Source organism: Eriocheir sinensis, chromosome 36 (assembly GCF_024679095.1).
Source record: "Eriocheir sinensis breed Jianghai 21 chromosome 36, ASM2467909v1, whole genome shotgun sequence".
Lineage (NCBI taxonomy): Eukaryota > Metazoa > Arthropoda > Malacostraca > Decapoda > Varunidae > Eriocheir > Eriocheir sinensis.
The window spans coordinates 15,990,153-16,010,872 of record NC_066544.1 but is presented as its reverse complement, the minus strand read 5'-3'; the positions used below and the strand labels follow the sequence as shown (position 1 = coordinate 16,010,872).

General features: G+C 44.1%; 1 protein-coding gene and 1 long non-coding RNA gene across 12 annotated transcripts in view; one reads left to right on the top strand and one right to left on the bottom strand.

Annotated features, from left to right (window-relative positions):
* The first annotated feature begins 555 nt into the window (after positions 1-555).
* Positions 556-4,797, top strand: LOC127007910 (uncharacterized). 3 transcript variants are annotated; one of them, XR_007760684.1, is made up of 4 exons: positions 556-714; positions 2,080-2,268; positions 4,123-4,315; positions 4,428-4,797. It is a non-coding gene; the product is annotated as an uncharacterized LOC127007910 (long non-coding RNA). The 3 variants fall into 3 exon arrangements; XR_007760683.1 differs by having other exon boundaries at positions 4,123-4,320; XR_007760682.1 differs by having other exon boundaries at positions 4,123-4,797.
* A 6,639-nt stretch (positions 4,798-11,436) lies between these two features.
* LOC127007909 (synaptotagmin-7-like) overlaps positions 11,437-20,720 on the bottom strand; it is a 140,895-nt gene continuing 131,611 nt past the window's right edge. For all 9 annotated transcript variants that reach the window (XM_050879397.1, XM_050879393.1, XM_050879395.1 and 6 more), the window contains 2 exons: positions 18,332-18,541; positions 11,437-16,787 (listed from right to left, as the gene is read on the bottom strand). In XM_050879397.1, the coding sequence (XP_050735354.1) occupies positions 16,687-16,787; positions 18,332-18,541 (311 nt within the window). In that variant the 3' untranslated portion in view covers positions 11,437-16,686. The remainder of the gene's footprint in view (positions 16,788-18,331; positions 18,542-20,720) is intronic.

Genomic DNA, 20,720 nt, shown 5'->3' with positions numbered 1-20,720 from the left:
GATTGTATACGGTTGATCTCAAGACTCATTCACACCCTTCTTCTGAATGCTAAGAAATACTGGCAAATACCAACAGAACTGATTGTATACTGACCCCCACACTCACCACTAACACCCAACTAATTACATCAACACTCGGAAGACTAACACACTAACTACTATCCGAATCAACTGAATACTGACATCCTCTCCTGTAAATACTAACAAATACTGACATAGCTAACTGAACTAAATACGTGTAACTTTAAAATGCACGAGTAAGCATAACACAGTATCTACTAAAGCATTAAGACATTTAACTAGTGAATAACCGTGTGTGTGTGTGTGTGTGTGTGTGTGTGAAGGAAGCTGGGCTATAACTATTAAAGGTATTTCAGTATGTAATTCTTAACCACGAAGTCACTAATTCCTTGAAACCTTTTACTTTAATATAATCCACCAAGATCTAAGCATGAAACGCCACACAAAACATCATCCCTAAGCATCGAAGCACATAACAACCAATCCGTGTGTGTGTGTGTGAAGGCTGGACTCCCAAACGCCTCCCTCGCCAGTCGCCCGATCGCCTGCCCAGAGGATGTTCCCCGGCCCCTCCACGCTCAGGTCCTCCACGTCCTTCATAGGTATCACCGTGACCACCTTCAGCTCTGGTAATCCCTCAAGCCATCTGAACGCACCCGAGAGTCGAGAGCGGAAGATTTACAGCTGACGAAGGTGAGAGGAAGGCTTGGGGTGTCATGTTACTCTTTGACCATAGTGAGATAATGAGTGGTTAGTTGTCAGGATAACGAAATTATGTAAATGTGCGGGTTTTACAGGCTATTATGGCATGTTAACGTAACTCATGTGTGGAGGTGAGGAATGTGAGGGGAAGGTCATGTTACTCAAACCATAATACTCTTGAGATAACTAGTGATTAGCTATCTGGGTAACCAAAGAGTGTAGATGTGCTTGTTGGCCTTCATAGTATTACAGGAGTTGGATTGTTAGAGGGAATATGATAATAACGGATAACTAATTCATGTTTAAGAGGTGAAGATGAGAAAGAGTGGCTATGTTACATTTCAAGATAACAGAAGGCAAAACAGCGCTAATATGTATGTAGTTAATAAAATACTTTGCTCATATAAACAACAAATAAGTATAAGATAGGAATAAGATAACCACTTTAGTTCTCAAGGTAACAAGTGCGTAAGTGTGCGGGATTGCCTTTGAAGTTTTACACGCGTTGGGTTGTTGGGTGGTTAGAGAAGTATGATAACGTATAACTAATTCATAAGTAGCGGTGAGGGAGGGAAGGGTCACATGCGAGGAACGTAAGAATTATTTAACAGTAAAGCCGAGAATGATTAAACAATTGAACGCAGGTGAGAATTCAATATTAACAGGAGAGGGATGTGGGAGTACGGGTTTCAACCATAGTGATCCGAGATAGTGAGTGGCTGTCAGGCTAATGGAAGTATGTAGGTTTGTGGTTACCTTAGAGGTTTTACAGGCGAGGGAATAGTTTGATGTTAGGCTGACAGTATAATATGTAAAAGTGTGGCTGAGAGTAAGGGAGGGAAGGGTAACAACAGGTGAGGGTGTGAATTGTTGATGAGGAAAAAGTGGGTAAAGGTTAAATTGTGGGTGGGTGGGTATGAGAGAGAGAGAGAGAGAGAGAGAGAGAGAGAGAGAGAGAGAGAGAGAGAGAGAGGTTGAGAACATACTTTTTATACTGTTATAGCGACCCCTTATTTTAGATTCTCCAATCATTCATAATTTGTTCCATTCTCAACCGACTAATTAGGGCAACAACATAACTATTTTGTTCTCCATTTCAATAAACTTAAAACATCACTAATCTAGCCTCCATCTCATTCATTACAATACAATATCATACATCCAATTACGTTATTCATTTATAATTCGTCCTCCCTTTCAACACACAATCCACAACACCTTCACTAAACTTGTCCTCTCTTTCTCTCTCCATAGTCTACGGCAAAAGCAATACACGCTCCCAGGATAGATATTTTTCACTCATATTTTGTTCCCGATATATGTCACCTATTCTGTTCTCTCTCTCTCTCCCAACAGACTAAAGGAAGAACAGTACAAGCCAGAGATCACCGAGCCGCCAGTTTAAAGGGACCGGAGTTAAAGGGACGCGCCTCTGCTCTCTCGCCTCGCCTCACCTGCAGGAAGGAGAGATAAGACCCGATGCCGAGCTGGATTTATCGCCCACACCTCGCCTCCCTCTGGCCCGCCTGTCTCGTTAGGGGGAAGGTAATTGTATCCCGCGACCCCCTTTCCCCCATCTCACCCCCTCTCTCTCTCTCTCTCTCTCTCTCGCCTTTTCCTCTCTTCCCTTTCGTTTTCTTTCTCGTATTTCATCCATTCGGTTTCCCTTCCCTTTTTCGTATTCTCTGTGGTGTCAATCATTCTCTCTCTCTCTCTCTCTCTCTCTCTCTCTCTCTCTCTCTCTCTCTCTCTCTCTCTCTCTCTTCCCGTTTCCTTTCTTTTTGTTTTACCCTTTTCTTACTTTCCTTAATATTATTCTCACTATCAATATCGTTTCTTACCTCCTATTTTCCTATCTTAAGTCTTAGTTTCATCCATTTTCCGTAATTCAAACCCTTTCATTAAATATACGTACGTTTGTTTCCCTTAAATTTTCTATAATCTCTATCAATTTCCTTTCCTCACCGTTTCTTTGCCTCTATAATGAGCCGCCTAGTACTGTTTGCCAAGAGTGATGGAGAAGACGAGTGTGGGGAGATTGGCACTTTTGAGACGTAATATATGTATGGGAGGCTTAATATATGTATAGACTTAATATATATAGACGAGAGAATATTAGACAAGGCATTGCTTTTTGAATGCCTCATTTGAATATCATTAGACGCGGAAATAACGATGGTAATAAATGATGGTTGTAATGATAGTAGGTTGTGATTATGTACGCTCTTGGTTACTCTGGTAAATAGAAGACGGTTTAGAAAATACCTTTATATGCTACTAATAATTTGCTCTAACAATTTTCAAACTAGTATAAATAGGTAATAATGACTAGTAACTATGAAGGAAAAATTAAGTAGGTAACTGAAGAAAAAGCGACGAGAAATTGTTAATCCTCTTGTTTATCTTTCTTGTTTAATCTTCATCTTCCAGCATTATTAGTTAAGATGAAAAAAAAAAATTGTTAATGGGGGAAAAGACTGAACGAGGGAGGTAGTTGCAGGAGGGGGAGGAAGGGCAGGATGGGTAGGGGAGAGAGAGAGAGGGAGATTCAGAGCTGCTGGGGTCAACGCTCGCTGCCTCATATATCATTCTCAATCAAGCAATAGACGAGGCAGGAGCAGGTGGTGGTGGTGAAGGCAGCAGTCAGAGGGTAGCAGAATATTCACGGTAACTTCACTTTTTATTCAGCTGCGTGGTTAATATAGTGAGGAATTGGCGACTGAAGTGTTTGCAAGGTGGAAGCAGAATATTCACGGTAACTCCACTTTTTATTTGAGTTAGGAGGTTATAATGGTGATGACTTACTGAGGAGGTTATAATGGTGAGGATTTATTGACTGAAGTGTTTGCAAGGTGATGGGAAATCCCGAAATTGACCTCTCTTTCGGCCACCTCTTTTGATTTTTGTTGGAGCAGCAAGTAGCGGGCTTTTTTTTTTCATTGTTTCCTTTTTTTGTGCCCTTGAGCTGTCTGTTGTAAAAAAAAAAAAGGGGGGGGGGGCAGGGTATGGGTGGAATATGTGTGGGAGAAACGAAGGATGTGTGGGAGAAGCGAAGGAAAAGAAAGGAATTGTACGAGTGAGGTGGTTACTTTTCATTTGAGCTGTGAGGTTATGATGATGAATGGCTGAGATTAGTGTTTGCAGGGTGATGGGAGCATGGAGGAGGGACGAAAAAGATAGGAATTGTACGAGTGAGGTGGTTACTTTTCATTTGAGCTGTGAGGTTATGATGATGAATGGCTGAGATTAGTGTTTGCAGGGTGATGGGAGCATAGGGCGGGGGCGTGGGTGGAATATACGTGGGAGGAAGGAAGGAAAAATTAAGAATTGCTGATTGAGGCATTTACAGGTAGTTTCACGTCTTGAGTGTATTATGACTTGTACCTAATGCTTTTACAGGAACAGGAGGTGGTGGTTGCGGTTGCATGCAGACACGAGGGTCGTCACGTCGAGCAGGAATGAAGAGATGCAGCCACTGAGGGAGGTGACGCCGGGAACAGTAGAAAACCCATCCGGCGAGGTGTAATTCATCCCAAGCGGCTCTGACTGGCGGCACGACCAAGGCAACGCGACTATACATGGAGTTATCTAAGTTATGTAACTCATCTTAGCCATCTTGCCACAGTCTTCCTACTCTATATGAAGCATGTTGAAATAGTAACTGGACCTTACGTAGAAGTTGTTGCTGTTCAATCTTTTTGCAGGTGTGGTGCAGTGGAAGACGTCACCTGAAAACCCTGCGGTGGGCGAAGAAGCCATGCTGCTGGCGAGGAGTGTCTCCGCGGATCTTCCAGCGTGTAGCGCTACGGACTATACCGCCGACGCAGAGGAACTGAGCGTGGCCAGTGGACGCATTCAGCCCGATGTAGTCCTTCACGATGGAAGACACCGTGGAGAACACTCGCCATCGCTGAGCGAATGTGCTCGGGGTAATTCGTAAGAGGACAACCACCAACTGGAGCGGAATCATCGCCTCGCCATCATGTATATATGAACTAGGAGAATTATCTAACCTCTTTAGTTGTATTAATAACAATAAACGAATAAGAACGTTAATAAACGAATAAGAACGTTCACGTTTTTTTGTTTATTCTGCTACATTATATACCATGTCTATATACTTAGTTGTTCCTCAATTTCATGCGAAGATCCTCGTGTGTGTAGTGACACATGTCTGATGCCTGAGAGCAGCGTCCCGTCCCATCGGCGCACGGTGGTAGGTAGCGAGGGGTGGAGGCCCTCCCTTACCGGAGGTGCCCCACCCTGGAGGCAGTGCACTGTGCTCTCGGTATAGTGTGTTCAGCAGCTCGCACACTTCATTCCATTATAATGAATGCCGTGTACGAGTCGGTAAACATACTACGCCTCGCCACGGTACAGGCTGACTCCAGGGCGGGGCACCTCCAGCAGCAAGAGCCTTAACGCCTCACCACCACCCTGCGTCGACGGCGCGAGACACGTCCCTCTCAGGCGCCAGTCACAGCCGCGTCGCATCTTGATCTCCCGCCGCTGGACGGAGGTGGGCGAATCTTCAGATCTTGCCTCTCCACCCTCGGCATCAGTGTCGGCCCGTCAGAGGGGCATACTTGTCCATAATCTGCAACAAGTTACCAGATTAGTGGTTGAGTAAATTAAACTAGTTAAACTTTTCTTTAACTAAACCTTCCCCGTACTGAAATGTATGTTTATTATTGCGAGAAAAGTGACAATACTTTACCGAATCGGTAATTACTTTTACGTTCTACGCTGATGGGGAAAGAGGGAGCACGAGGAAACCAACAGTAAGTCGTAATAAGACTTGCGGACTGCCAGGTTCAAACTGATCGCAATATTTAACGTTACCTCTGTTCACTGCGTCGCCTGGATAGGACAGATACGATGAATTAACTCTTCTGGGGCGGGAATTATTGCAAAAGATTAATCAGTTTTCATTAGGCCGTACCCGCCGAGAAAGAAAAAAGTTTGTCATGAAAGCTGTATCGTCCGTAAGGGAAGACTCGCCCTCAGAATCATGGACGAGTCTTATCTGGGGTGAATAAGACTCATCCATACCAACAGGCAGCAAGGAGAGAGGAAAAACACACCACCTATGGACCACAACACCATCAAAATTATGGGTCAGTCTTATCAGGGGTGAATAAGACTCATCCATAACAACACAGAAAATAAAAAAAAACACTACACAACACCACCTGTAGGCCCTGTCATCAAAATCAAGGGTGAGTCTAACCTGAGGAAAAACAACTTTTAAGGACCTTCATCAAGGCAGCCAAACTCACAACAAGACTTGGGCAGAACGGACGAGCATTTTAGTTTTACATACTAAACTTACTTTCAAGAATAATTAAAATGAAGAGATGTGGGTAGCGGCTCCTAGCGAGTGCGCATTTAGGGCACAGTGTGGTGGTAATTACAACATTTCTAACACGTACTACGGGGTTTTGACAAGCGGACAGGCGTGTTTGTCACAAGGGTGTATTTTTCCACGCTGCCCTCACGATTTCTTCCAAGTTGATGGGCGATGAGACTGCGAGCTCCGGGGTGAAGAAAGGGAAGAGCCCGCGCGGAAAAATACACCCCTTGCGACATAAACACGCCTGTCCCCTTGTCAAAACCCCGTCGTACGTGCTAGAAAGATGCGCACCCGCTAGGAGCCGCTATTCTTAAGATTTACTGACCTCGGGTATAAATTATGCGGCATGTTCCCGCTCAGCCACGCCCACTGCCTCGTCTCCCGCCACGCCTCACCACATTTACCAATATTACCATCAATATCGTTGTTGTAGGCGTCGTCGAGGGTGATGGCGGGATGAGCTGACCCTCCACACACACTAGTCACGTCACCATCCTAGTTCACGGCTACACGCCCCTTCATCTTCACCATTCCTCGTTCTTGCACTTCCTTCGTTCCTTCCTTCCCTCTTCGTCACCTCTGTAGCTCCTCTCTTCTTTCCTTTCGTCCCTTCTCCACTGCCTTCTTCTTGCCTCTCCTTCGCCTCCTTCCGTCCTCCTCTCCCCGTCAACCTAGAGAAACTGAGGCGCGGTGTTCCTCCTCCTCAGTCTCACGCAGGCGCAGAAATAAAGGTGGTCAGGGGTGGGCAGAGGGGTAAAGGGGATATAGAGGGAAGGGGCGCTTGACTGGCTTGTTATCTAGTGTCGTAAAGTCCCGTTAGTCTTGTTATGGAAGGACTGGTTAATGTATGAGGTGTTCTAATGTGTTCTTTTGTTATTTGTTCTTCTTTGTTGTTGTTTTTGTCATGGGTTGGGCATGGGTTAGGGGTGAAGGGGGTAAGAGCGAAGGGGAGGTTGACTGGCTTGTTATCTAGTGTCGTTAAGACCCATTAGTCGTTATAAAAGGACTGGTTAATGTATGAGGTGTTCTTGTGTGTTCTTTTCTGTTATTTGTTCTTCTTTGTTATTGTTATTATTGCTTTAGTCCATCACCTGCAAAGTTAATTAAAGGAGGTGAGGGGAATGGGTGGTTGATAGGCTCGTTAACTGGAGTGGTGGTTAACGTATTCGCGTCGTTTTCTGTATTGTTTTCTGTTATTTGTTCTTCGTTGTTGTTGTTGTTGCAGTCCATCCCCTGATAAGTTAATGAATTATTGTTTAGTGTATAGTATAATGGATATAATGGTTTTGTTTTAATTGTCCTGTTGGTAGTTTCTCCATTGGCTTAGTATTGAAGTGCATATAACAAGGAATTAAGAGGTAATGATTACGAAAGGAAGAAAATGGTCCCTATATGTTTTAAGGAGCAATTTGATGATGACAGCAATTATGAAGGGAAAAAAGGGGAAATTAAAGAGCAGGATACACCATAAAATATATAAATCAACTTCGAAATAAAGAAAACGGTAAAAAATAAAAAAAGGAAGGATGGAAAAAGGAAATTAAGCGTTATGAACTCAGTAAATGTATTGCTATTAAGTAAGGCAGCTCTAGAGATTAATAAAGATAGCATATCAATTTATATAAAGGAGTGATGTAAATAATAAATGAATGAATAAATAAAATGGTGAATATAATTTGAAGGGATGATTTAATTTTTTACTCACCTTGTTAAAGTCTCCTGTGGCTCGCTTGAAGCACACACACACACACACACACACACACCCATCAGAGAGAGAGAGAGAGAGAGAGAGAGAGAGAGAGAGAGAGAGAGAGAGAGAGAGAGAGAGAGAGAGAGAGAGAGAGAGAGAGAGAGAGAGAGACCCACACCCACACACATACGCCCACCCACCCACCCACACATACACACCATTTCAAGGGGAACACGTGAATATATAAAAGACAAGAAATAAAACAACGAGCCGTGAATTTCATTACTATATTTCTTAGTTTTTAATCACATTCACTGTTTAAGGGCAACCATAGTGTTTTAAAGCGATGGTGGGGGGGAGGGGAGGAGGGGGGAAACGTCGCTTCGCTAAAATATGTACAGACAGACAGACAGACAAACAGAGACAGACAGACAGACAGACAAACAGACAGACAGCAGTGGAGTTATTTTTTTTTTAAAGTCTCGCTCACCGTGATATAATAACTACTGGTCTATATATGTTAACTTGTTTATTATTTTCTTCTGTTTAAATTAAGGCGGGAACGAGCGACTGTCATCTGTTTGTCACCCTTCTCAACGGGGTCGCTTTTCAATGCTCTCTTTCTACGTTACATAACTTTTATTTATTTATTTTAGTCTTTAGTAGCTGCTAGACTCTTCGTAGCCTCTAGGAAGAAACAACACAACACAATGCTTGGTATATCGTCTAAGAAAACAAAGGAAAAACAAAGGAAAATACCCACACTAATACAATACAATACGCCAACTCAAAAAAAAAATGCTTCGATTTTTTTATTTTAATACTCATCTATTGTTATTATTAGTAGTACTTCTGCCTGCTGCATATTTTACATCTTTTTTGTGCTTTTTTGTGTTTTTTGGATTAGTACACGCTTGCTCGGCCCTGCTCTACCCTTGGGACTGACTGACTGACTGACTGACTTCAACTGACCGTTCGCTAACCGCGTAACTTTGCTAGCCAAGTGACTGAGGGACTCCCAGACTTCGCTAGCTACGTAACTTTGCTAGCCAAGTGACTGAGCGACTGACTGACCGATCGCTAGCCACGTAACTTTGCTAGCCAAGTGACTGAGCGACTGACTGACCGATCGCTAGCCACGTAATTTTGCTAGCCAAGTGACTGCGCAACCGACTGACTGATCGCTAGCCACGTAACTTTGGTAGCCAAGTGACTGAGCGACTGACTGACCGATCGCTAGCCACGTAACTTTGCTAGCCAAGTGACTGAGCGACTGACTGACCGATCGCTAGCCACGTAACTTTGCTAGCCAAGTGACTGCGCAACCGACTGACTGATCGCTAGCCACGTAACTTTGCTAGCCAAGTGACTGAGCGATTGACAGACCGATCGCTAACCATGAATTCGCTAACTTGATGACGGCGCGACTGACAGACTGATCGCTAACCACGCAAATTCGCTAACGACCGCGCGACTGACTGACTGACTCTTCGCTAACTTGGTGACCACTGAGCGACTGACTGACAGACTCCTGAACGGCTACGTCTATTGGTAACAACAAGAACACCCTCACCTGCTTCACCTGCATCTAAACACACGCTAAACCAGGATAACAAGTAACAGTAAACCGAGTGACGAAATCAAAACACACACTTGACACGGGCACACACACACCAACACAAAAACTAATAAGAGGAATGCACTGCTGGCTGGCTTACTGGCTGGCTTGCTCTCTCTTCTTTCTCTCTCTGTTCTGGGTTAATTTTTCTACGTTTTTGTTGATTTGTTTTCCTTCTTTCTTTCTTCCTTTCACAGTAATAAAGACATTGGGTATTACTGTTGTTATTATCACCGACTTTTCTATTTTTTCTTCTTCCTTTCTTCTTCTTCTGGTGCATATGATTAAAAAAAAGTATATGATAACAATAATAACAAATTAACTCACACAAGGGAAATTTATCACATTTTTTCTCTTGTTGTTATTTTCATCCGAACTTTCATTTATTATTACTCTCATTATTTCCCCCGTAAACTAACGCATCCCAAACCTTTGTCTGTTTATAATATTTTGTTCATAAAGAGTGAAAAAAATAGAGACAGACAGATAGATAGATAGATAGGGAGAGACGGAGAGAAAAAGAGAGAACCGGGAGAATGCGAAAAAGAGAGAGACGAAACACACATCGAAAAGAAAGAGAGGCAGAGGAGGAAGAGGAAGAGGAAGAGGAAGGGGAAAGGTAGGAAGGAAAAGAGGGAGAGGGAGAGGGAGAGGAAGGGAAGGGAGAGGAAAGCCATCACACACACGAGAAAGAAACATCGTTCGAAACTCTTTGGTATAAACTGAATCACTGTGGAAACATCATCGTCATCGCTCGGGTTCGGCAATGTCTCAGAAATCATCGCTCACTCACGGAACAATATTTTTTTTATAATAGTGATAGTTTTTTGTCCTTATTCCTATTGACAACGCTTCATGCAGACCTCACGACAACACTTAGAAGAGAAAAATACTGATGGAAATACTGACTTCATTATTGTTATTATTATTATTTTCACTTTTATCACTTTTTATTCCTTTTCCATTTGCTTTTTTCATTTTATTTTGGTAACACTGATCATAACTTTTTTTTCTCCTGGTATTCCTTTTTCTTCTTCTTTTAAGTCACTATCAAAGGCTACAAAATTGTCTTCAAACCCAAATTCCCATCACTGTTACATTTATTTTCTGCATTATCTGTCTTGTTTCACCTCATTTTCTCTCATAAAATATAAAACCTCATTACCATTTATCATTTTTCTTCTTCTATTTATCTGTCTATTTCTCTGTTTTCTTCACTGTTTCCTTTTTTTTCCACCGTCTCGTATTCACCATAAGAAAATATTACAACACTGTCTTCTCCTAACTTACTCTTCAGTTTATCATCATTAATTTCTCCTCCACTCCAAACGCCAAGATATGTATGTATAAGTGTTACATTAAAAATATGTATACAAGCACATATGTATACGGATTCTGTGTGCGTATGTGTGTGAGTGTGGCGGTCAAAACTATATATTCATACACACGATATATAATCATTAACAATCCAAATATTTATCACGTGTATGCTCAAGCTGGAAAGATGTTATTAATATCATCATCATTATTATCTTTATTATTTTTATCGTGCTCGTTTTCCTCCACGTGACGTCATCAGCAAGAGCAGACGCTGTGATTGGCTGGGAGATATCGGGGAGCGGTTCTTTCCAACGCGCTGATTGGCTGAACGTCCTGCAAACTCGGCACCTCATTGGCCAGACAGAGAAGGCTAGTTTAAGACATGCGTTGTCATTGGCTAAGATCCGAAAGTAGACATCGAGAGAGAGAGAGAGAGAGAGAGAGAGAGAGAGAGAGAGAGAGAGAGAGAGAGAGAGAGAGAGAGAGAGAGAGAGAGAGAGAGAGAGAATGATAAACTGGACTCATTTTCACGATCACGCCACAAACTATTACATCACAAGGCTAAGTCACCACTGCTATACAGATATACATGTGTACGTGTAGGTGTGTACGTGTGTGTGTGTGTGTGTGTGTGTGTGTGTGTGTGTGTGTGTGTGTGTGTGTGTGTGTGTGTGTGTGTGTGTGTGTGTACGAGGTTGCGGACTAAGCCGTTTGCATAAATAATTCGTACCCGTGTGTATGTGTGTGTGTGTGTGTGTGTGTGTGTGTGTGTGTGTGTGTGTGTGTGGTTCAGATGATCCCAACGGTACCAGAAAGCGTGAGGAGGAGGAGGAGGAGGAGGAGGGAAAGGGAGAGGAAGGGTGGGAAAATTTGCAGGAAAGATTTAGGGTAGAGGAGGAGGAGGAGGAGAAAACAAATGAAAGATGAAAAGAGAATGAATAAACAGTTGAAAAGAAAGCAATGGGAAGAAAGAGAAAGTAAGGGAAGATAAGGTGAGGTAAGGTGAGGTAAGGTAAGGTAAGGGAAGGGAAGAAAAGTTAAGAAGGTAAGGTAAGGTAATGAAAGGGAAGGGAAGGGAAGGGAAGCGAAGAAAAGACAGGGTAGTTCAGGCAAGGTAAGGTAAGGTAAGGTAAGGTAAGGTAAGGAAAGATAAGAGAATATATGTATTTCTAAACCTTAAGAAATAGTTTACTGTACACTGACCAACCGACAAACAGATGTACGGGTTAGTAAACAATGGAGAACTCTGACCTTGAGAGATAGACAGACAGACAGACAAAAAGACAGATAGAAAAACAGACAGACAGAGACGAGAGATAATGGGAAAACAGAAACATATATCATAGGAAAGACAGAAAAGGAAAAAAGGGAAAAAAACGAGAGAAAAAAAGGTAGAAAGGAGGATCTGGAGGCCAGCTCTTTGGATCCACGAGAGAGAAAGAGAACGAGAAGAAGTAAACAAGGAGGAAAACGAGAACGAGAGAACGAGAACAAGAAAACAAGAACGATAATGGAAGGAAATAACAAGAAAGATAGAACTCGAGACAATAAAAGAGAGACAGAGATGAGAGAGATAACAAACGAGCGAGAGAGAGAGAACGATAAATAGATATAGACAGAGAGAGACTTTCGTTGGTTGCCTATATTAGTACGTAATAATACACACCTAACAGCAAAAGACACGTACGACCCCCAAAATATAATAATTAGCTGCCCTGTGCGAATGGTTAGTTGAGTGAAGGCAGGCGTGGTGGACTAGGGAGGGGGGTGGGGGGGGGGGTAGGAGGGGGGTAAGGTAAGGAGTATGATATGAATGTGTGGCGGGCTAGGGAGGGACGGAGGAAGGAAAGGGATGTGAGGGAGGGGAGGAAAGGGAGAAAGAGCAAGGAAAAGAAATCAAAGACGGGGAAGGAAAGAACAGAAGGGAAAGAAAGGGAGACTAAATCGCTACTGAGTTAGAGCGTTGACCAAAAGAAGGGAGAAAGGGAGGAAAAGAGGAGCACGAGAGAGATTATTAAGGGAGAAGAGAATGGAGGTAAAGGGAGATTAGGGAAGAAGTTAAAGGAAATATCAAACTATAGACGGAGTTAGGGAGAATAAGGAAGAGAAAAGGGAAATAAAAATTGTGAAGGAAGGAAAAAAAGAAAGTAGAGGAGGGTTAGTAAATGGGAAAGAAAGGATAAGGAAGGGAATTAAGAAACATGAAAGCGAAGAGAAAGGAAAGGAAGCGAAGCCGAGGAAAAAGAGAAAAAACATGCAAAGAAAAAAAGGGTCAAATATGGAGGTGAGTTTGAGTATTGCAGGAAAGGAAAATATCGAAGAGGGAAGAAGAGGAATGAGACAAGAAAGGAGGGAAGTAAAGGAAAGCAAAGAGAGAAAGAGAGGAAGGAGAAGATGGGAGTGTCGAGTGAAATGATATGGCGGAAGGAGAGATAAGAGAGGAAGAGGGAGGGGAGATAAGAGAGGAAGAGGGAGGGGAGATAAAGGAGACGGAAACAGCTAAAGGAAACGAGGAGGAGGAGGAGGAGGAGGAGGATGGATTATGAAATACATAGGAAGACGAGGGAGTGAAAGAGGGAGAAAGTGAAGGTTGATAAAGGGAAAAGAGAAAGTAAAGGGAGAGAAAAAAGGGAAAGAACAGAAGGGAAAGAAAGGGAGACTAAAGGGATACTGAGTTAGAGCGTTGACCAAAAGAAGGGAGAAAGGGAGGAGAAGAGGAGCACGAGAGAAATTAAGGGAGAAGAGAATGGAGGTAAAGGGAGATTATGGAAGGAGTAAGGGAGGATAAGGAAGAGGTAAAGTAAGAGAATAAGGGAGAACAAGGAGGAGAGAGAGAGAGACCAGGAATAAGGGAGGACAAGGAGGAGAGAAAGATAAAAAGGAAGATGAGTAATGAGGAAGAAGAAGGAAGAGCGGGGTAAGGGAGCGTGGGAGGAGAGAGAGGAGGAGAGGGAGTAAGGGAGGATAGGGGGTAAGGGAATCAGGGGGTAAGGGAGGGGGGGAGGGAGGGAGTGGGAGGTGCCCGGCGCTGGGTGATCAAAAAGCTCCCTCGTCCAAATCTACGATAACAAGGTAATGGTAATGTGTCGATCTGTCCGCTGCGGCGCGTGCTGTCAGGTCCATCATCCCATTCGCGGCCTGACGGTGAGCCTCCAGCACCGCTCCTGCACGCCACGACAACGCCACGACAGCGCTACGACGGCTCGGCGACGCGACGGCGACCTACACACGACCTATACGAGCGTCACGGCCCCGCGCGCCCCGTTACGTCGCGCGCCGCGGTGACGAGGTATTTGTATCACGTCCACGGTAGTACTGCGGTTAGTGGTAGTAGGAGTAGTAGTAGTTGTAGTTGTAGTTAGGAGTAGTTATGTAGTTATTATTATGCTTATGCTCTTTTTTTGGGTGTTTTTTGTTTTAATGGTTCTGGAGGGGGGGGGGATGTCGGGGTGTGGGGTGTTGTTTTTTTGGTTATTTTTTTGTCAGCCACTACGCTACAGTTGTTTTCATATATTCATTTTTTATATATATATTTATATATCTCTATGTATTGAGCCACATATACAATATATTACAAAGAGATCCTACCATGTATCAACCGAGGAAAGCAAAATATATTTATATATATATTATGTATATGACCATTACAAACAGTATCTGAGGAGAAAAAAAAACTCTTACCTACAACTCCACCATCGTCTATCAAACGATACGAAAAACGGCACCAGCGGCGGCGGCGGCGGCGGGCCGGAAAACATGAAGAGAAGCGGCGGCGGCGGCTGCTGGCCCTGCCTGGCCCTGCCTGGCCCCCGCGGCGCCCACCACCTACCGGGGCACCGCCACCCAACGCGGGGACGACCACAAAGACAACGACAATACGAGATGGCGCGGCTGACGAGGCGCATCTCGCTCACAACAAGACAAGACGCGGCGCTGCTGCCTCGGCGCGACGCGCGGCGCGAACCCTCCGCTGAACACTAGTCCAAGGCCCGATGAACGCGACTCAAACCCTCAGTCAAGCCCCAGTGAAACGGATCAAACCCCTCCGGCGGAATCCCCTCTCTGAAGGCCCTAAACCCCTTCCTGTGCCCAAGTAAACCCCGTCTGAACCCCTTTCTGATCCCCCTATTCAACCCCAACCCACAACAATGATTTTTCATTCTTTGGATCCTGGGGAGAAGGGTGGGGGTGGGGGGGGAGTTTGGTGGGGGCGTGGGTGATGATAACGGGGGAAGGGGAGCGGGGAGAGATGGGGAGGGGAAGGGAAAGGAGGGGTGGGAGGGGCAAGGGGGAGAAAATCAGGCCGTCCCCCGTTTCAGTTTCTTCTCGTTTCCTCGAGTCTTAAAAACAAGTGTGTTTCGCATCAATAAATTCCAAGAGAAGCAATACAAAAAAAAAAAGACAATCAGACAACGAACGCTGGTAAGAAAAAACACAATAATTATGATACACAACAGCCTCCTCGCGTTTTCCTTATCAATAATTACAAGTTTTTCACATTATTTTTGTGCGTCGTCGTTTGAGGGGTCGATAAAAAGACGAATCGTGGGTTTTGTTTGATAAGGCGAAGACAAACGACATAGGCGCGTATCATCAAACCCATCGGCCTCCCATCACGACCGTTTCCCAAGGCCACAGAGAAGGGTAACCGGGATTTCATGGGTGCTCTTCCCTTTCCAAGATGTAGAAGTCGTGTAAAACTATCACGGGGATCACGAAACAGCCCATGAAAAGCCCGGCAACTTCTACAACGGGAGGCTTTTCAAACAGGCGTATGCTGGGCGCCGATGGGTTTAGAAATACGGGCTTTATTTAGCAAGACAGTGACAAGACGCTGACTGACCCTTGCCTTGCTGACGGACTTGCTTGCTTGATAAAAAAAATAGCGTACGCGCGTGTGTGAATGGCTTGGGTTGCTTGCTTGCTCGTTTGCTCTCTTAGCCATTCACAGTTACACAGAAAATATGTTTACAGAAGCGTTTTGAGTTTATTTTTTCACTTTGCATATTTAAAAAGACGCTTGAGAGTGCATGGGCGTCGACTACTAACATTTATACATCATACATCCATTAGTAGTAGTATTAGAGGAGTACTATGAGCGCGTTCGAGTACGTATTGTTATCTTATAATAAATTACATACACTTGTTCATTTTATTTCCATTTATTTTTTTCAATAGACCGACGGCGTGCGGGGGAGACAGATATTTCAAGGGCACTCACACGCCGAGGACCTGAATGTGTGTACGAGCTAGCGATGAACACACACACACGCACACACGCACACAAACTCAGCATCAGTGTGTGTGTGTGTGTGCGTGCGTGTGTGGCAAAAATCGTGTACGTGTGTGTGTTCGTACGACTATAAAAAATCTTCTACACAACCTTGTTTATTTTTTTGCATATATTAAACGAGAATGTAACCAGTTGTCGGACCATCATAAGTACTACTTCAGATAGCTTAGTTTTTCCATCGGGTTTGCACCAAATTTCAGTTCCCATTACAATTTTTTCAAGTGCTGACATCTCGAGAAATAGCAATTGCAGTAGTAGTAGTAGTCGTAGTCGTAGTAGTAGAAGTAGTAGTAATAGAAGTAGAAGTAGCAATAGTAGTAGTGGTAGTAGTCTGATAGTAACACGGTGTCAGTAGTAGTAGTAGTAGTAGTAGTAGTAGTAGTAGTTACTGCCAAAACTATAACCTCGAGAAACAACACTAGCAGCAATAGTAGTAGTAGTTGAGCGGGGGTCTGATAGTAGTAACACAGCAGCAGCAGCAGGAGTAGTAGTAGTGGTAGTAGTAGTAGTGGTGGTGGGTGGTGGTGGTTGCTCGTGGTGGTGGTGGTGGTGGTGGTGGTGGTGGTTGCTGGTGGTGATGGTGGTTGTTGTAGTAGTAGCTTGGTCGGTAGTGTTGCCTCCCCTCCTTCCCTCCCCCGTCACCTCGTGCAAGAGGGGTGCCAGGAGAGGGAGGGAAGTGCCAGGGCGGCTCACTCGGGCTTCAAGCGGTGCCACATGACCACCGTCTGCCGCGGCTTCGTGATCATGTCGCTCCAGTGTTTGGTCTCGGAGGTGCCGCTGCCTGCCTTGCCTGTGGGCCGCGGGGAAGGGTTAGTGAGGCGGAGACAGGTGAGAGAGATAGACCAGGTGTTTAAGAGGGTACGGGGGCGTGTTAGTGTAAGTAAGGTAAGTGGGATTCACCTGCGTTAATGACCCACCAGAGTAGATGTTAATTAAAGGTATACGAGCAGGTAAAAAAAGTAATGAATCAAAGAGGAAATGTTAACTCTCACCTGATTTACGTTCATAGGTAATTAGAGGCACAAATGACAGGTGTTCGAGACCTAATAACACGTGAACAACTACAACAAAAAAAGTCAGGTACGTGTGTGTGTATATAACTAATTAATGAGTTATCAGCATGTATGGCGCGCATGCAGCTGTTAGCAAACTGAACAGGTGAATGAAACGCTAATTAAATGACAGGTAAGGGGGGAGAGGGAGTTGGGGGCAGGCGGGGGAGGGGTGTCTATCAGGTAATTCATCATAATGCCGCCCACGCCGCCTGCTGTCCGCGAGTGGGCGTCACCTGTTAATGACCTACAATGAGAAGCACTAATGAATCGCTTCGACGGGTGAACAGATGGACCTAACGAGCGACATTGCAAACAGTGATAATCTATTCCCCCTTCGTCTTTCTCACCTGGGCGTGGCTGACAAACAGGTGAAAAAAAAAAAAAAAAAAAAAACTTGAAATCGTAACAATATTTTTCCTTCCTAAACAAAATAGATAAACCTCCTCAGACTTCTATCTCCCACCAAAAAGCCTGTATACTCCCCCAAACTCCCTCTCACCTCCCCAAACTTACTCCCAAATGGATCTTCTAACTCCCCGAAGACATCTGTGTACTTCCCTCGGCAACCTTTCTTTTACCTATGGCATCTAATTCCTCTCCTACGTCTTTAACTCTTATATACTCCCCCAACTCCCCTTCTTTCACCTCCCAAACTTACTCCTTCCCAAAACTTCCTCCCCTCCCAAACCACTCCCTTCCTTTCCCTCCTTTCCCTTACAGTCGATTTCCTTCCCCATCCCCGACCACTCTCTTCTCCTCCTCCTCTTCCTCCCAAACCACTCCCTTCCTTCCCTTACAGTTGACTTCCTCCCCCCTCCCCGACCACTTCCTTCTCCTCCTCCCAAACCACTCCCTTCCTTCCCCTCCTTTCCCTCACAGTCGACTTCCTCCCCCCTCCCCGACCACTTCCTTCTCCTCCCAAACCACTCCCTTCCTTCCCCTCCTTTCCCTCACAGTCGACTTCCTCCCCCCTCCCCGACCACTTCCTTCTCCTCCTCCTCCTCCTCCTCCCAAACCACTCCCTTCCTTCACAGTTGACTTCCTCCCCCCTCCCCGACCACTCTCTTCTCCTTCTCCTCCTCCTCCACCCAAACCACTCCCTTCCTTCCCCTCCTTTCCCTCACAGTTGACTTCCTCCCCCCTCCCCGACCACTCTCTTCTCCTCCTCCTCCTCCTCCCAAACCACTCCCTTCCTTCCCCTCCTTTCCCTCACAGTTGACTTCCTCCCCCCTTCCCGACCACTTCCTTCTCCTCCACCTCTCTCTCACAAGCCACTCACCCAGCATGATCTTCCCAATGGCCTCGTTTCTGCCCACTTTGTCGTGGTCCATGATGGTCACGTTGAGCTGGCATTCCCGGATGCGCTCCCACGGCACCTCGAACATCACGCTGAAGTGGAACTCGGGATTCAAGGTGCAGAACTGGACCTCAGATTTCTTCTTCTCTATTCGCTTCTCGCCAAAGTATAGCCACACCTTCACGTAGGGATCTGGGAGGGAGGGGGAGATATATGGTGAGTAGAGATATGGTGGAGGAGAAATACATAGAAAGAAGGAGAGATATGGTGTTAGAGAAATATGATGAGGGTGAGGTTAGTGTGTGTGTACGTGTGTGTGTCTGTGTGTGTGTGTGTGTGTGTTTACGGTATAAAATGAGATAACAGCATCAAGAATTACACACATACACACCCACACACCCACTTACCCCCCCCCCACACACACACACACGTAACACACCACCACACACACACACACACACACACACACACACACACACACACACACACATAAACAAACACTAAAACACCTGCCTAACTCTTGATACCTAAGTGCAAACCTTAATTAACTTCACAAATAAATATATCAAATCCATACCCCCCAAAACACACACACGCACGCACGCACGCAGACACAAATAATAAATCAGCTCGACACGTCCGCCTTTATTAATTAAGGGAACAAAAATAGTCTGCATTAGTTAAACATTTATTCTCGCGGATCGTTGAAATATGCAAACTCATTTTACCGCCACCATTTGTCCAAACACTCGCGTCTGCCATGGTGATGATAATGATGATGATAATATGTAAGTAATACGATTGAAAATAATAAAAAGGTGAGGTAAGGTTAGGTTAGGTTAGGTTAGGTTAGGTAAGGTAAGGTAAGGTTAGGTTAGGTTAGGTTAGGTAAGGTAAGGTAAGGTAAGGTAAGGTGAGGTGAGGTAAGGTTAGGTTCGGTTAGGTTAGGTAAGGTGAGGTAAGGTGAGGCAAGGTTAGGTTAGGTTAGGTTAGGTAAGGTAAGGTAAGGTGAGGCAAGGTTAGGTTAGGTTAGGTTAGGTTAGGTAAGGTAAGGTAAGGTAAGGTGAGGTAAGGTTAGGTTAGGTTAGGTAAGGTAAGGTAAGGTAAGGTGAGATAGTGAGGTGAGGCAAGGTTAGGTTAGGCAAGGTAAGGTAAAGTAAGGTAAGGTTAGGTTAGGTAAGGTAAGGTAAGGTAAGGTGAGGTAAGGTTAGGTTAGGTTAGGTAAGGTAAGGTAAGGTGAGGCAAGGTTAGGTTAGGTTAGGTAAGGTAAGGTAAGGTAAGGTGAGGTAAGGTTAGGTTAGGTGTACTACTTTTTCACATTTTCTTCTATTTACTTCAACAGAAAAATAAATTACATGTTTTCCCACTAATCACAATCCTAACGTCTATTTTTTTATTTCCTCATTATTTTTTTTCCATATTTAAATTTTCTCTGTTCTTCATTTTTTATTTTTCGATGTTCATTTTTTTCCATGTTAAAATTTTCTTTGTTCTCCATTTTTTCCTTTCCCATGTTATTAATTTCGATATTCACTTACTGTTATTTATTTCGATATCAATTTCCACGTTCCCAATTTTTTCCTCTCCCCTGTGATATATTTCCGTTTCAATTTCGTATTTTTCCTTTCACTTATTATTCACTTCCATATTAATTTCCTCTCTCATATATTTGTTAATCTCCGTCATTATTTATTTCCATTTGATCATCCTTCTTCTTTCTTTCCTTATATTCTTTCCTTTACTATTTTTCTCCATTATAATTTCCGCGTTCTCAATTTTTTCCCTTTCCTTTATATCTTCATTCTGATATCCTTTTTTTCTCTCTATGTTTTCCCCTCCGCCAAAAGCTCGTCCGCGTAATATCCTTCTTTCTTCCTCTATGTTTTTCTTTCCTTTATTATTTTTTCCCAATATAATTTCCGCATCCTCAATTTTTTCCCTTTCCTTTGTAAAATATTTCCATTCTGATATCCTTCTTTCTCTCTATGCTTTTCCCCTCCGCCAAAAGCTCGTTCTCGTAATGGATTAGTCCGGATGGTTTTCCAATGAGTGTTTTTATTTATCGGCCACTAAATCATCGCTCACCGCCGACGGACGTGACTCGCGGACGATGCAATGTGAAAAAAATAACGGATGAGCCTCGGATTCAATCACCTGACACCACCACAACCACGTCTCTCTCTCTCTCTCTCTCTCGATGATTGTAGTTCCATATCCAATTCGTTGCCCTTTTCCCTCCCTCGTTTCGTCTATATATACCTGTCAAACACACACACACACACACACACACACACACTCACTCATCTGTTATTTTCCTTTTTCAATAATCCTTTCTATGCCTCAATATTAGTCTTGCATACATTTATCATAC